Source organism: Crocodylus siamensis, chromosome 11 (assembly GCF_052110815.1).
Source record: "Crocodylus siamensis isolate JL-2025a chromosome 11, ASM5211081v1, whole genome shotgun sequence".
Taxonomy (NCBI): Eukaryota; Metazoa; Chordata; order Crocodylia; family Crocodylidae; genus Crocodylus; species Crocodylus siamensis.
Genome location: NC_143405.1, coordinates 21,365,705 through 21,380,550, shown reverse-complemented (window position 1 = coordinate 21,380,550; position 14,846 = coordinate 21,365,705). Strand labels below are relative to the sequence as shown.

At 48.2% G+C, this 14,846-nt stretch overlaps 1 protein-coding gene across 2 annotated transcripts in view; it reads left to right on the top strand.

Annotated features, from left to right (window-relative positions):
* TEX264 (testis expressed 264, ER-phagy receptor) overlaps window positions 1–14,555 on the top strand; it is a 127,487-nt gene extending 112,932 nt beyond the window's left edge. For both annotated transcript variants that reach the window (XM_090022477.1, XM_090022478.1), the window contains exon 6: window positions 13,667–14,555. In XM_090022477.1, coding sequence (XP_089878603.1) covers window positions 13,667–13,989 — 323 coding nt within the window. In that variant the 3' untranslated portion in view covers window positions 13,990–14,555. The remainder of the gene's footprint in view (window positions 1–13,666) is intronic.
* Window positions 14,556–14,846: the final 291 nt, after the last annotated feature.

Sequence of the window (14,846 nt, the reverse complement as noted above, 5' to 3'; positions counted from 1 at the left end):
TTAGCTATGTCCAGTGTGGAGTCCTAGCTGATCAATGACTGCCATAGGTTACAAGACTCTACTCTGGTGGTACTCAGCTTGATTTAGTCTGGACTCTTTGCTCCGAGCTCCAGAAGTTCTACCGAGATAAATGAAATCCTAGTGGAGGCACTGATGCTGGCATTGGCATTGATGTGAGTGGAAATAAACACTTCAAGGGTGAGGTGGGAACTGACAAAGAACAGTGAAAAGGCAAGGCAGGGCCTGCAGAGTCAAACGCCCTTGTCCTTACAGAAGGAGGGCAAAGTGTGGGGCCCAGGGAGAACAAAGGCAGAGGAGTAGAGAGAAGGTTAGATGGAAGCAAGTCCCTGCCCGGTTTTTTAAACAAGGAGAACTATGAGGAACTACTGACAGAGGGTTGGTGCAATTCAGGCAGGAGTCTTGGGGTTCCTGCAGTGATTCATGGGTGTTAATTGCAAACTCCAGGGTGTCTTGAAATCAGATATCCTGACAAGGGGAAGGGGTTGGAATAGATGACCTCCTTAGATCCTTTCCAACCCTAATTTTTCTATGATTCTATGACAAGAAAGTGTATCAGGCACCAAAAGCTTGATGCCAGGGGAATATGGGGAGATTTGCCCATGTCCATGAGACATCTGGTCTGCCAAAGAAGCTGGTCTTTCTGTTTCACCCAACTGCCATCTATGAGGTCTGTGACATTTACTCCTGACAGCCTTCTGGATGCTGTCCTATACATCTACCAGCAGGATCTGTTCAGGCAGCAGGTGCCAGGGTTCATGGTGATCTCACTATTGCCAAGGGATCCCATATCCAACTCTGCTTTTCCACCTGCTCATCTTCCATCCTTTGTGCTGCCCTATGCCCCTTCATCGGGGGGCACATCCTGGCTGCATCCAGAGCATCCGCAGAAGAGGTGAGTCTGCTAGAATGGCCAGGTTTGCCAACTGAGGATGTTCAAACATGATTAAAAGTGACAGAGTGGTGAAAAAAGTGCCTGGCTAAAAGGAAACATGAATCTATTTACTGTCGCCCTCAAAGCGGAACAAAGAGACAAGGCTGCTGGGGGTTTGGAACAATGCAGTTCTAAGAGTGCAGGATCAGAGCACTGGAGCCTGAAACCACACGTAAAGTTTATTAATGCTTTTAACTTTCAAGGTTCTCATTTTTTTTCCTCTCCCTTCTTTTTCTTTCTTTAGTTCATGACAACACACGGCAGCTCTTCAAAGTAAACTCCTATTCCTGCTCCTAATCTCTGCTTCCCATCTGCCGAGGCTTACAAGTGCCATGACTTGGGAGTCTTGAATGGAAATCTGTCTGAATCACAAAGCCATTACATTGTTTGGCATGACTGGCACTGTTAGACCAGGACAGACCAAAGGCTAGAATGGATGGGGAGGCTGCAGTCATAATAGAAGTGTCTTGGAAGGGTTTGGGGATGTGACTCCAGTGCAGCTACACTAATTCTCCAGGTTAACTAGAGCATCCTTTCCACAGCCTTCCTAAGTTACTGTTTCTGAGGAGTCTAGACTGAAAGCTTCTCCTTTGGAAACTTGCTATTCACCTGCCAAGTGACCCTGAGCCCAGCTTAGTGAAGTGAGTGGAGGCCACGTTTCTCTGCTGGGCCTGCAGTGTCTGCTGGTCTGCTGCACACTACAAGACTAGTCCCCCAGTATTGCTGGCTTTAGAGAACCAGGACATGTGCCTTTCCCTTTCTTGCCTTTTGCCCTTTCATTGTACTTCCCTTTTACAGTGAACAAGGCCACATTGCCTATACCGTCTCGATGAAAAAAGCTGATGGACAAGTCTCATATAGGCAGTTTCTCCCAACAAAGATTCCATAAGGCCTCTCAGGCATGGGTTATCGGAGCCCAGGATCAGGCACTTAACCACACTGGGCCCTGTAGGGCAGCAGTACAAAGACCTAAACCCCCCAAATTCTTGCCGTGTCATCTTAGTCATTTTAATCCTTGTAGAAAGTAGAGCAGGGTATCACCTTAGAGACTTGCTGGTTCAGAGAGGCATGAGTTCTCGTAAGTAACGACCTACTTTGTCAGATGTTATGTGAATCCCTGTAGTTAGAGTGGATTCTTATTCCCATCCTGTACTTAAACCAACCTATGTGCCACCTGGTTGCAGCCCACAGAACACCAGTACTATAGGATTGGGGGTTGAGAACCAACCACTAAGGAAGGACCATCTTGTTCAGTGATTCCAAGACTTTTGCGAATGTTGCATCTTCTGATCCAGAACCTCCTTAAAGTCATGGTGCTGCAGCTTAGTGCACTTCATTGAGCCTGTGTGCACTGCACAGATGTCCATAGAGCGCTGTGTAAAACCTGGAGGATGGACTTCCTGGGGCCATCTTAGGTTTTCCCAAAGTATTGTCAGTTATCCCAAGGGCTCCCTTAAGATAAACTGTTTGAATGCTGGATGGGACTTAATCATCTTTCCTTATCCCCACCTCACAGGTACAGCTCCCTCCAGCATCAGGGGAAGCAGCTACTGAACCAGAGGATGATCATCTCATAGGGGAGCATCTCTTTGTTTCCTTTAGTTCATCATTCCGTTTTTCAAAGAGAGAAGCTGAACCTTTTGAGAACAGTGCCATGGGGCTTCACTTGGCAGCTATATTAAGAACCAACCAGCCAAGCCACTTAGGGAATTAGTTTAATTCTATCACAAGGGCTGAGACCCCAGGACCAGGCTGTCTCTCTCCCCAACCTGTTCTTATTGCAGATCCTTTTCCTGACTCCCACGCTCCTTTGCATGCCCAGCCTGACAAAAGTAGGGAACCTCTCAGATGGTCTAGAGGTATTAGCTGCCTTGCTGCACTGCCGTGAGTCCTTGATGCAACAGAGGGTCCTTCAGCTTTCCCTATTCTCTGGCTCTGCCTGCTTTGCTCCCTGCTCACACATGTGATATTCCTCCAGTGAGTATCCAAACTGAGCAGAAGTTGTGAGACTTTTTCCTGTTAAAAAACATATTTTTAACTTATTGGAAATGTAGTTTCTATGTCAGGACTCCTTGATCTGTTAGGAAACACATCATAATTTTCTGCTGTTTTTTAATCACTTGAATGAATGAATGCTTATCAGGCACTTTTCATTCTGGGATCTGAGTATTTTACAGACACTGGCCAGCTCAGCCCAGGATTGACTGATGAAGAACAGACATCTGTGGGGGAGAACGTTGCTGTGCTCCTACTTACTCTTTTTTGCTCTGGGGAGGTGGAAGAGGACACTGGAAAGTGAGGAAAGAAGATGATTTATGCATAGAAAGGAAGATTTCTCTGAAACCTACTATAACTCATTTCCACTAGATGTGCTGGGCAGATAAATGCCCAGGAAGAGAAGGGCCAAGTCTGTCTTCAGTCATGCCATGCAGCATTCTTAGCCAAGGACTGAAGAACACGGACTAAGATGTGTGCCCTGCATCTGAGTGCATGTTCCCCTGGTTCCCAGCAGGAATTATGGATGGGACTGAACCAGAATGGCTTCAAAAAGCCTTTTCTTGAGCCCATAGCTCAGTCCTAGCAGAATTGCTGCTGTCACTATCAGCCCCATGGAATGAGGCTGATCAGAAAGGAAACAACTGCCATTATTATTTCGTTTCCTTAGTAAACAGCAGAGATGGCAATAGGAAAATAGCGAGGGTCCATGACAACTTAATGGAGTTTTTGAAAAAGCGTTCTATTGCCCCACCTTCCTCCATTAGAGGCCCAACTCCTGCCATTCAGTTGGTGGGAAGAAAAAAACAATCTTCTGAACTTTAGTTACTAGTGTGGGTTTTTTTTTATTGCAAAGCAGTTGCTGGTACTAATAAAATCAGGGAACTGCTCATTTCTCCTGGGCAACCTTGATTTCAGAAGGATGGAGAGGGCCTGCCTCTGTCCTCTCAAGCTTCCAGACACAGCAAAACAATACCTCTGGCCTTGTTATGAAGAATGATTATCGAGCTTTGCCCTTTCTTGGACAGTAGTTAGAAAAAGAAGCTTCTCCTCCAGCCATCCCCACACAGTGAGGTCTTCCTCACTTCTGACTGATTTTCCTTCCTTATAGCCCTCTTCCACTTCTTTTACTGATTGCTAATATTATAGCAGCCAAGACACCTTGTCTCTCATCTCCTCAGCTGTCACTTAAGGGACAGGTTTAGTTTACTCTTGAATTGGAGACTTCTAAGGACAGTAGAGTTGCTGCATTCATTGGAGTTGATGTTTCAGTAGGGACACTTTCCCCTTTGAATGACATCTGAGCCAGTACCCTCTTATGTTACTAGGAGGTGCTGTGCTGTGTTGTGCTGATTTTCCAGATAAATTATGATAAGTGTCCTTGCCGAATTTCACATTCTCCTTCCATTTATACACCCTGTTCCCAATTGCATTAGATACTTCTATCTATCCCTAAATGGCAGTGTAGCTTTACTGGGTGGTGCAAAGCAGCTGCCACCCCCAGCCTGGAGGTGGGTGATGTGAAGTGATGCTTTTATGGATCTACATGGTAATGCTGTAAAATGCTCTGAGTCTTGTGGGAGGCCATGTGCACATCAAGCAGTCCTAATGGTGGCATTTCTGGAGGGGGAGGTTAGTGTTCCATAAAAGGGAAAGCTTTCCATTCGGCTCCCTTCCTCCTTGCTTGACCACTATACACTGAGCTTCATGTATGCCGCTTTGGCTGTTCTTTGGTGTATGCGGAGAAGAGGATGGAGCAGGTCAGGATATTAACATCTGCTAGTGCTCATTACCACCCTAACCAACTGAATTTGTGTACACGTCATAAAAATGCTTGGCTCTTGACACAGAAATGAAGTAGGCCTGATTTTGCCTCTTGCTGACTGCTAGGGAAGTCACGAATGACTCCACTAAAGTCAGTGGATTTTCTCTGGAGTAAAACCAGTGCAAATGCAGAAAGAATTAGACTCAGTGGGTCTGCCCCCCAGAACCTGCCAGTGAAGAAACACTTGTGAGTACGCTCAGTAGGGCTGTGCGAAATTTCGCCGGCAGTTTCATTTTGACGCTGTTTTGACATGTTTCGAGCTCGAAACAACAAAATCGAAGCAAAACAGAGAGCTTCAAAACAGCCTCGAAACAAAACAAGGCAAGTCGAAACGTTTTAAAAATTTTTTAACGTTTTGAGTTTCAAAGCTCAAGCTGGGCTTTCCTGCAGGGAAACAGCCACTAAAGTAAGGAGAGGGAGGGGGAAGTCGAGGGGGAAGGGGGGGTGCTCTCATTATTGACTGTGTAGCTGGCCAGTGACTGTCACCCTTTCCTGAGGCCCCTTCCAATCCCAGCGCTCTGGGGGCGGGATGGAAAAACTGCAAAAAAGGCAGCACTTTGACCTGCCCTGCTTTCTGCCTTGTTGTCAGTTGTGTGAGGGCGCATCTTAACACACGCACACAGTGTCACCCACCCATGGCACTCACCCATGGCACGAGTTTCGCCTGTCAGCAGCCAGAGGTGCAGGGCCCCAGAACCCGGCAGCCCTGCACCTATCTCTTTGACAGCTGGCAGGCTTCGTGGCCTCAGCGGGCCTAGCAGGCCTGAAGTTTTGATCCTGCTGTGGCGTAACACATACATGGGACATGAGTTTTTTTCTTTCAAGACTTTGAGGTGCAGTTGCCCTGAAACCCCTGTGCCTATCTCCTTGATACTTGGCAGGCTTCATGCCCTCAGAAGGGGCTATCATTTCTGCAGGTTTCATCCAAATCAGGCAATAAATGTCAAAGTTATAACCTGTTTCGAGCTTCCCCATTATAACCCACAGAACACCAGTGGGTGAAACAGCAAAACAACGGAATAGCAGTTTTGAATTGAAATTAAATTTGAAACGAAATGCTGTTCCATCGAAACGCACGTCTAAACGGAGTGGTGCCATTTTGCACAGCCCTAATGCTCAGCATGGTCTGGTTGCCCTTTGCCCTTCGTGCAAGGACCTCAGAGTTCTTAAACCAGGTCATAAATTCAGCCTTTCAGTCACCGGTGAAACCATCATCATCCTCACTGTGCAGGTGGTGACATGACATGCCTGTGGTCAGATGCTGAGTTCGGGGTAGAGCTGAGAAGTGCTATAAGCTCTACATCCCCTAAGAGAATCAGATCTGGGTTTCTGGCTTTTTTTTAAACAACAAGGCATCAGTGATTGTTGGGGGGAGTCTTGAAGCTGTTTCCTCAGAGTGAAGAGGCAGGTTATCCTCTGAGAAGACAAAGAAATCAGCAAAGGGCTGTGTTAGTGACACAGGCAATCTGCTTCTTCCCCAGAAACAATACACTCATGTTTGTTGCTGTTGTCATAACTTAGTGATGTCATAATTGACAATGATTAATGTTTTCCAGGCAGGTTTTGTCATCCCGCCAGTTGCCCTGGCGACGGCTCTAAGCTGCTGTTTTTATCTGACACACTTGTCTCTTTCTCAGCTTTTTAATTGTGTTGTTGTCCAAACTAATGAGACAATGATCCAGGCACTGGAGCTGAGGATGGGGAGACTATGATCTGATCTCTCAGAGTGGGCAGGGAAAAGCGGGCTGCCCAAGGCCTGGGTGTGGGGACACAGATCATAGAGACGGAGACCTGAGGAGGCTAGAGGCAGGCAGCATCCAAGTGGTGCTCTGGGGCATGTACAGTAAAAGGATCATGGAGAAGGGTCTGTATGTGTGCTGAGAGGTCAGCCAGTGATCAGTGGACTGGGATGTGTCCTCTGATTGTGGAGAGGGTGACCTAGGAGGACAGAGAGAACCATCTGCACATGGGGTTTGCATTACAGAATCAGAACGGGGGGAGGTTTCCGAATACTTATTAAAGAAACTGGAGCAGTGGGCCCATTAGCAGCCGCTGTCTGCACTGTGACCCAGGTGGCCTTGTGGTGATGAGGGGTTTGATTGCAACATTGGCCTTCCTCAGACAGGTCTTCAAAATTATCTGTCTGTTCAGATTTGTCTCCCCCCATCCTCCCTGCTCCAGGTCTCAGCCCCTCCCAGGACACATGTCTTCCTGCTGCGGGTCATCCATGACATACATCTCACTGGAGTCCAGGTCTTCAAGGGTCGTGTCCCTAAATATTTTTGTACTTCGTAGGCTTGTAAAACACCCCTGGCCCCAGGGAAAGGGATGCTGTGCCTGGGCTTGCAGCTGTCTCCCAGTGGAGGCATGTGCTGCTTCTGCTTAGTAGTTTGCCTTTCTAATCATTCCCTTCCTCTCCTTGCTTCTCTGTAGTTTCCAAGCAGGCCTTTGCCTACTTGGGCAGCAAATACCTGTGGAATTTCATTTGGAGAGAACATTGCAGGCTGCACATGACAGAAGTGCATTGTCAGTGTTGTTCGCTGCTGGGAGATGCTAACAGCTCTGCCTGTGGACAGGCAAAGGAATAGGAGGCACTAAGCAAGCTTCCCCCTGCACCTCAGTCATGCCATATGGCTCCCTGGCTCTGGGCTTGCCACAGCCCTGCCAGTGCCTCTCAATCCTGACCTGAAGCCCTCTGCCATTCCAGCCCAGGGCTCCCCACACAGCCCTGCCAGCACCCCTCCATCCTGCTGTGCAGCCATCCGGTCCTCAACTTCTCCTGAGCTCAGGACACCAAAAGTGCAGAGTTAGTTTGGTGTGGACACTGGTTGGAGTCCACTAACCTTCCTTGGTGAGCTAACCCCTAGATTTGAGAGATGGTCCTGCCTACTGCACTTCATGCCATTATTGGAGATGTTTCAAGTCTTTAAAGCTAAAAAGTCAGAACCAAGATTTTCAAGCAATGGGTGATTTGGGGTGCCTTCATTTTGACTGAAATGCAGCACTGCTCAGGCTTATGAAACTGCTTTCAAGGGCCAGATGCCCTTGAGACAGGGAAGCTATGGGGCCTAGAGCTGAAATCAGGTATGGGAGAGGCTCTTTCATGAGATATGTTCAACTTAAGTAGGATTGAGTTTCTCAGAGCTCCTTCTACAGCCTTGTACTAAGCAACAATCTTCCAGAGTCCAGTGTTTTTAATCAATTCTGCATTGACAAATGCTTACTAAATGCAGAGAGCACATCCCAGGTTTTATGACTATTGACATGTCTCACTGAAGGGGTCAAGGCTGAGGAGATTCTTAAAAGACCTGTGACTCTTCCTGTTCCTGGCTGGTGCCAGGGTCCTCATGCTTCCAGCTGCCCATCAGCTAGAGATACGTGGGAGGATTTGTTGGTAAAAAGGCTGGGTTACTACAGCAGGATGGGCCAGGCAGACTCGGTCGGCTTCAGAGAAGAGTTTGGGAATGGATTGAGCTGTGGATGTTGACATGAAGAGGACACTAGAGAGCAGCAGACTGGACAAACACGTATGGTGGAGCTGGAATTGTTAAGTTCACCCAGCCTCTGGTTTGTCAGTACCATACTTGCTCTCATATATGCTGAGCTGCTTGCTTACCTGAGATACTCTTGAACTAACATAAATACTAAGACATACCATAATTTGTGAGGTTTTAAAAAGAAGGAATCTATATTCAACAGAACAATGCTGAAAAACACCAGCTGGCAAAATCAAGCACTCTAGGAAATGCCAGAATTAGTATTTCCTCTTTACCCTTAACTCTGCTCTTTGTGCACATGATACCGTCCTCCATCACATGACTCCATACTATTATTTCCTACATAATCATTGTCTTATTCAGTGCATAGGATGGAGACCCTCAAGAAATGAAACAGCTGTTCAGTTTTTCTTCATATCCTCAGGTGACCTACCATATTTCTTGCACTTTTCACACTCAGTAGGGGATTATTTATTTTCTCATGGGCTTCTCTGTGGTATGCTAATGTCTGAGCACATCACAGCTGATTAATTTAATTTCATAACTCCTGTGCGCTGTAGGAAAACATTCTCATCATCCCTAAGTTACGGCAGAGGAGCTGAGGCACAGAGGGAGAAGGGGGCTGACATTTTGCATGTCTCAGTGATGGGTCACCAAATTTGAGACCTCCTGGGTTTGATTTTGCAGACTAAGTGATCCCCTCCTTAAGACAGGCCCTGAGACATACCCTAAGTGGTGCTGAGAAACCTTTCAGGCGCCTGGCCAATGAGTCTCGCTGCACATTCCAGGTGAAGTCCTTCACCAGATTTGGGGTCAGGAGGGAACATTGGCCTTCCTCAGACAGGTCTTTCCCTCAAGTCAGACTGGAAGGATCACTGGGTTTTTTTGGCCTGTGTAGTATGGGGTATGACCCACTTCCTAGGAACATCTGGATATAACTAATTCCTGCCAAAGAAGGGGTCCCCAGCTTTGGTGATGTTCCCGTCTTGCCCTGATGCATATCATGTGTACTCAGGATCCTCTGTGCGCTATAGGATGCTTTGTGGCTACGATATGCAGGAGATAACAGAGTAGGCATTGTTACATCCATGCAAGATGGATGCGTATATCCACTCCAGTAGATCCTGGCTCTTTCATATTCTCATGGTTTGCAACTCACTTTGTTCACAGCGGGTTGGTAAGTGAAGAACAAGCTATGCAGCTATTTGCTGTGGCTTTTAGTTCCAAAGGTACCACTTCACCACCCAGCTGAAGCACTTAGTGTTCCCACACAGATGTTACACACACACACACATGCACCGCCCCCCCATATATATATATTACTCAGTACATGTGATAGACAAGGCCCAGGTACCTCCAGTTGGGTACTCAGAAAATGAAGAACACTGAGGTGGTGTCTTTCATTTCAAGACCATCCTTTTTCTTCTTGCATGTCATTGTCTCATTTACTACATGGATCTAACTTCAATAAACTGCTTGTTGCACAGCCCTGGATTCATTCCCAGAGTGCTGTCCATCTCGGTACTGAATGAGGCAGGGTCCTTTGTTCAAAATAGTATGTGATCATGTAATGCAAGACTGTATCATAATGCACAAGCACAAAGGGGCTGAATGTTACTTTTGTATTCCCAACTCTTTGAGTGCAGCCTTCCTGATGGACTATTACATTGCTTTTGCCTGTGTAATATTAGTAAGATGCCAGTTGTTGGCTTTGGACCTCAAGACATCACTGTGTTATAGAGCATGTCACCATGCTGTCCTCCAACACTGTCCCCAGGGATATCTGCACTGCTGAGTTGAGGCTTTATCTCAGGGTACTAGTTATGGGGGGTGGGGGGTGTGCATGCAGTTGAATTCCTTCTTGCTACCTCTCCTTTTCACCCCTCTTGTACGGCAAGGTACACTGATCCTCTAGGGGCAGAAGGGCACCCCGGTGTTCTCATGGCTGGCCTCTTGTGCTCCTGTCCACTGCAGTACCTCGTGGACACACACACATAGGGCTCACCTCAGACAGCAGCACAGTGGCTGAAGGGCTTGCACTTAGAGAACTGGAGCAAAAGGAGAGGGCAGCTGGACCACAAAGCCTTTATTGTCTTCTTTGGACCATGCTTATGCCCCTAGGTGAGGAAAGCATTAGGCACATCGAGCTACCAAGAGACAAATGTCATTGTCTCCCCATGTCTGAGCTGCATGGGCAGGGGGAGGGGGCAGCTTTAGTGGAAGTGCAGGGAGCTGGACCTAATGCTGAAATGCGTCCTGGGAACAAATGGAGCCTTGTTTGAAAGTGCTCAAGTCTCCAGGGCAGCTACTAGCTTTCTGATTCTAAAGAGCCTTCTCTGGGAGAGTGAACTAGGGGCCGTAGAGGAGCAGAGCTCAGGAACTCCCCCTGTAGGCTTGTCCTGCCCTGTTTTCTGGATGGGGTGCACTGCAAGCCAGGACTGGGGCTGTTGGCAGGGCTGTGCAGGGAGCCCAGGATATATGTTGTGACAGTTGAGTGATACAGAAAAAACGCTGCTTGGATTTAGTGAAATCACCAGCTTCACTTCACTGAGACATTTAACGCACATTTCCAAAGAAGCAGAATTCAGTGGCCCACTGCACATCCAGCTTGTTTAGCTCACCTGGAAAACCTGTCCAGATCCATGTCTGAGGTACATAACCCAAGGGGCAAAGTACAGAGCCTTTGAAATACAAACCTAAAATGCCAGGGACTTGTGGAGCAGCCAGACCCTGGGGAGGTAGGTTGGTGACCATCCAGCTGCCACAGGTGCCAGCCCACATGTGGCCCAAGGGACAGGACAGAAAGCAGCATCCTAGTTTACCCTGGCAGGCGAATCAGTATCATTCCATCCATGAGTGAGCAATGTCTCACACATACTCAAGCCCACTATACCACACACTGCTCCCCTGAGGGCTGGCAGGCCTTAGCCCTGTGTTCAGTTCCAAGCATCTGGGGTATATTCATGTGATCACTGCCATGCTGATCTCTATCACAACCCATGCACCTGCAACAAGCTTGTTAGCTCATTACTGAGGCACAATGTCAAGAGCAGACCTTCTTGCAGGAGTAGCTGAGCCTTGTGAGGAACCTGGGCTCCAGCACTGGTATTGCTCCTGACTCACTGTAAGCTGGAACAAGTCCCTTGCCACTCGGTGCCTCAGTTTCCCCCAGGGGCAACATGAGGCTTTTCTAAGGCACAAAGAGCTCCTTTGATAGAAGCGCCTGTTCTTTATGATCTCAGTCTCAGACACCAGCCACAACCACTTGCTTTAACTCTCCTGAGACAGGAAAGTCCTGACTTAGAGAGGAGCAACTCTGACACATGCCAGCCAGCTGAAGGCTGGAGGAAGGTACTTTCCTTTGAGAATCAAGTCCTTCAGAGCAGGGGGGGTTTATACAGCCCGGAGCTTGGTGTGTCTGTGCTGCAGGGGTCGGGCATAGGTGATGGGAGAGAAGTGCTGTGGCTGACGACCAATTAGTGCTATCAGTAGCAGCGTTCTTGTGATGCTGACAGTGCCTGCTTGCTAATAGCCAGAGGCCGTGGCTACCCAGGGGACTTTTGACGGGTATAGCAGCTCATGAATAACTAGTCCTCTGTAACTCCTCTGGTAGCATTTAGCTATTAGGGAATAACTCCCTTGTGTGAATACTGGGATAAAGTCCTGTTTATTACAGAATGGAGTGTGCACTTGGGAGCTATTCCACAGGAGCTGTTGTAGAATAGCACGTTTGGCAGACACAGGCAGTGTCCCCACTGTTCCCACTGGCTGTCACCCGGCCATGAAGTGTGATGGATTTCATTCACTTCTAGGACACAAGCAATTCCAAATTTCTACCACTGCATGTCCAGTATAGAGCTCCTTGTCAGTGCTCAGTGGTGTCACTCCCCAGTGAAGCTGTTTCACTGCCCCTGCCATCCCATGGCAGGACGCTGCAGGCTCACACAGGTATTTATCTCCTCTCTGCAGAAAGTGCTGGTGCCTTAAAGCATTTGGAAAAGCACAAGCAGGGCAAATACAAAGTGCTAGGAGGCAGGTTTGGGTGCAGCTCACAGGAGAGTGCATTGAAAAGTAAAGGGCTGTATGACTGCATGTTGAAGCCATTCAAAGAAGTGCAATTCGGGCTCTCCTGGCAGTGCCCACTCCCTGCTACTTGCCCTGCTATGTCTTCTGGTTAAACCCTTAGAAAACTGGCTAGGCCTGTGGTGTTTTCTTGTTCAGGGCTGTCAGTTTCTTGAGGTGTGGTGCAAGGGATGAGGGGGGTCTGTGTCCAAGAGGATGTTGCAGCTTGGTCAGCTCACTGGTTGAGCCTGTCTTTCATCATGCTGCCCCAGGCTCTTCCTCAGCCAGCCCTCCTCCATTAGTGCCCCTCACTCCTACTGCCTTTTGCTTCACATAAGGAGCAAGTCGGGGGAGGCAACTTCCAGCAGCCTGCCCTTCTCCTAGCAGGTATATGCTAGCCTGGAACCCAGGGCAACTCAGCCTCAGGGGGTGACTGGTGGGGCAATCAGAAGTATGAAGAGCAGAAGGCTGTCTGCTAGCAGAAGGAGAGGTAGGAGGAGTGGAGTGGAGATCTTGGTGTCTTGGAAAGATTAGGCAGTTGGAAGGGAGGGGGGATCAATTTGCAGGAGGAAAGGGGACACTGGAGCTAGAGGAGAAAAGAAATTAAAGCAAAGTGTCATAGAAGGAAGCTGGTCTCTTCCTGAGAGCTAAAAGGGTGAAATGTATCTTGTCCAGCATGTGTCCAGTAGCTGTCCTAACAACCTAGCATTACTCTATGAACCCAAACTCCTGCAATGACATAGTACTTTGTACCCGATTATTACTGTGCCCCACAATCTATTTTGGTGCTTTATGATGGCATATATGAAACTTTACAGGGTAACTTCAGCTGAGCTGGAGCCTTTGGCCTTTGCTTGGTCATCCTAATGCCCTAATCTGGACTTGGTATCTTAGAAACACCAGAATGCAAACAGATGCCTGCTGAGAAGCACATACCAACCAAAAGCGCCCTAGTCTCCAGGTGTTTGGGACAGAGCCAGATGGGCTGGGGTGATAATGCATGCCTGTGCCATATGCTCCTTGGCATTTTCTGCAGCTGAGACACTGCCTCCTTGGCAGGATGGCACTTTCCCCATGATCTCCCCCAGCCTTCCCAGGTGAGCTCTCTTGCTGGGAAAGATGAGAGGATTTGTACAGTTGGTTTGGACTTGATCTCTTTTGCAAATATCTCTTTGACAGGGTTCTCCTCTTGGCAGAAGCCCCTTCATGGGGGCTAATGGAATAACAATGGGACTGATCTCTCCAAGGCTGGAGCTGTAGGAACAGCCTCCTCTGCCCTCCTCTGGATTGCCCTCTCCTCTGTGTTAACCTCTTCCTCTTCTCTCCTTTTCCAAGGGGCTGACACCCTGAGTGAGACGAGCTCCATCAGTCTGGAGGCCACAACTGACAGCCGAGAGACCTCCGTGGCCACCTCCATCCTATCACCATTCACAGCTGGCCATGGCCGGGATGAGACAGACAATCGCAGCGAGCACAGCTACAGTGAGTCAGGGGCCAGCGGCTCCTCCTTTGAGGAGCTGGACCTGGAAGTCAGTGGGGATGGCAATAGCTCAGCAGCGCTACCTTCTGAAATGAGCTACACAGAGGACCAGGAGAGCATGAAGACCAAGTGGACCAAGGAGCCTATTGCCTTGGAGAAGGAGAGGGGAGAAGAATAAAGCAGAGTCCTTCCAGCTTCCTTGCCTTTAGTAGGGATTGTAATCACAGAGAACTGATTGCCTGTCCTGTTTTCTTTCTCTCCAACCAAGAGATTTCAGTCACTGATTCTTATTGAGACCTGCTCCCTGCTCTCTGCAGATGGGCACTTTGAGTGGTAGAGAGAAGGACGGTTATACCAAGGGGAATTGTTGCTGGGAGCTGTGCTGCAGTAGCCATTCACCAGCATATGTATTACAACAGAGAGCTGGGGGGCGGAGGTGCAGTCTGTTTGATGAGCAGTGAAATGTACTTGCAGTTTGTGTGTCTGTAAATGTACGATGAGCTCTGCGCAAGCCAGTGGATGTGTGTGCGTGGACAGCCCAGGTCCTCTCTCCACCCCCACACCCAGCCCCTTCCTCTCCTCCAGGCAGCCTATTTCTCTGTCACACAGACACATATTTACTGGCACCAAAGAGCAAACAATGGTTTTGTTCCATAAAAATGAAAGGTACAATGTAAAATTGGCGTTCTGAAGCTGACATCAGAGCGTTCGGGATCTGTAATAAAGTGAATGCTTTTGCTCTGAGTTGTGTGGGTTTGGGGGTAGGGGTCACAGGGCTGTCTCTGGAAGTGTTGGTTCCTGTCCTTTTTCACATTTAGCTGGACTATCCCTGTGCTTCAAACTTTCTGTGCTCTCAAATTATTCTACCTTGTAGAAGACCTGGCTTTCCCTGCTGATTGGAGCTAGAGACATTACTCTTGTTAGGAGCTGCTTGGGGTCTATGCGAAATTCATTGAGGGCTTTCAGTATACACAAGCCTATACCAGTGATAGCATTCTCACTAGGGGCCTTAACTTGCTGCCACTTGACTTGGAC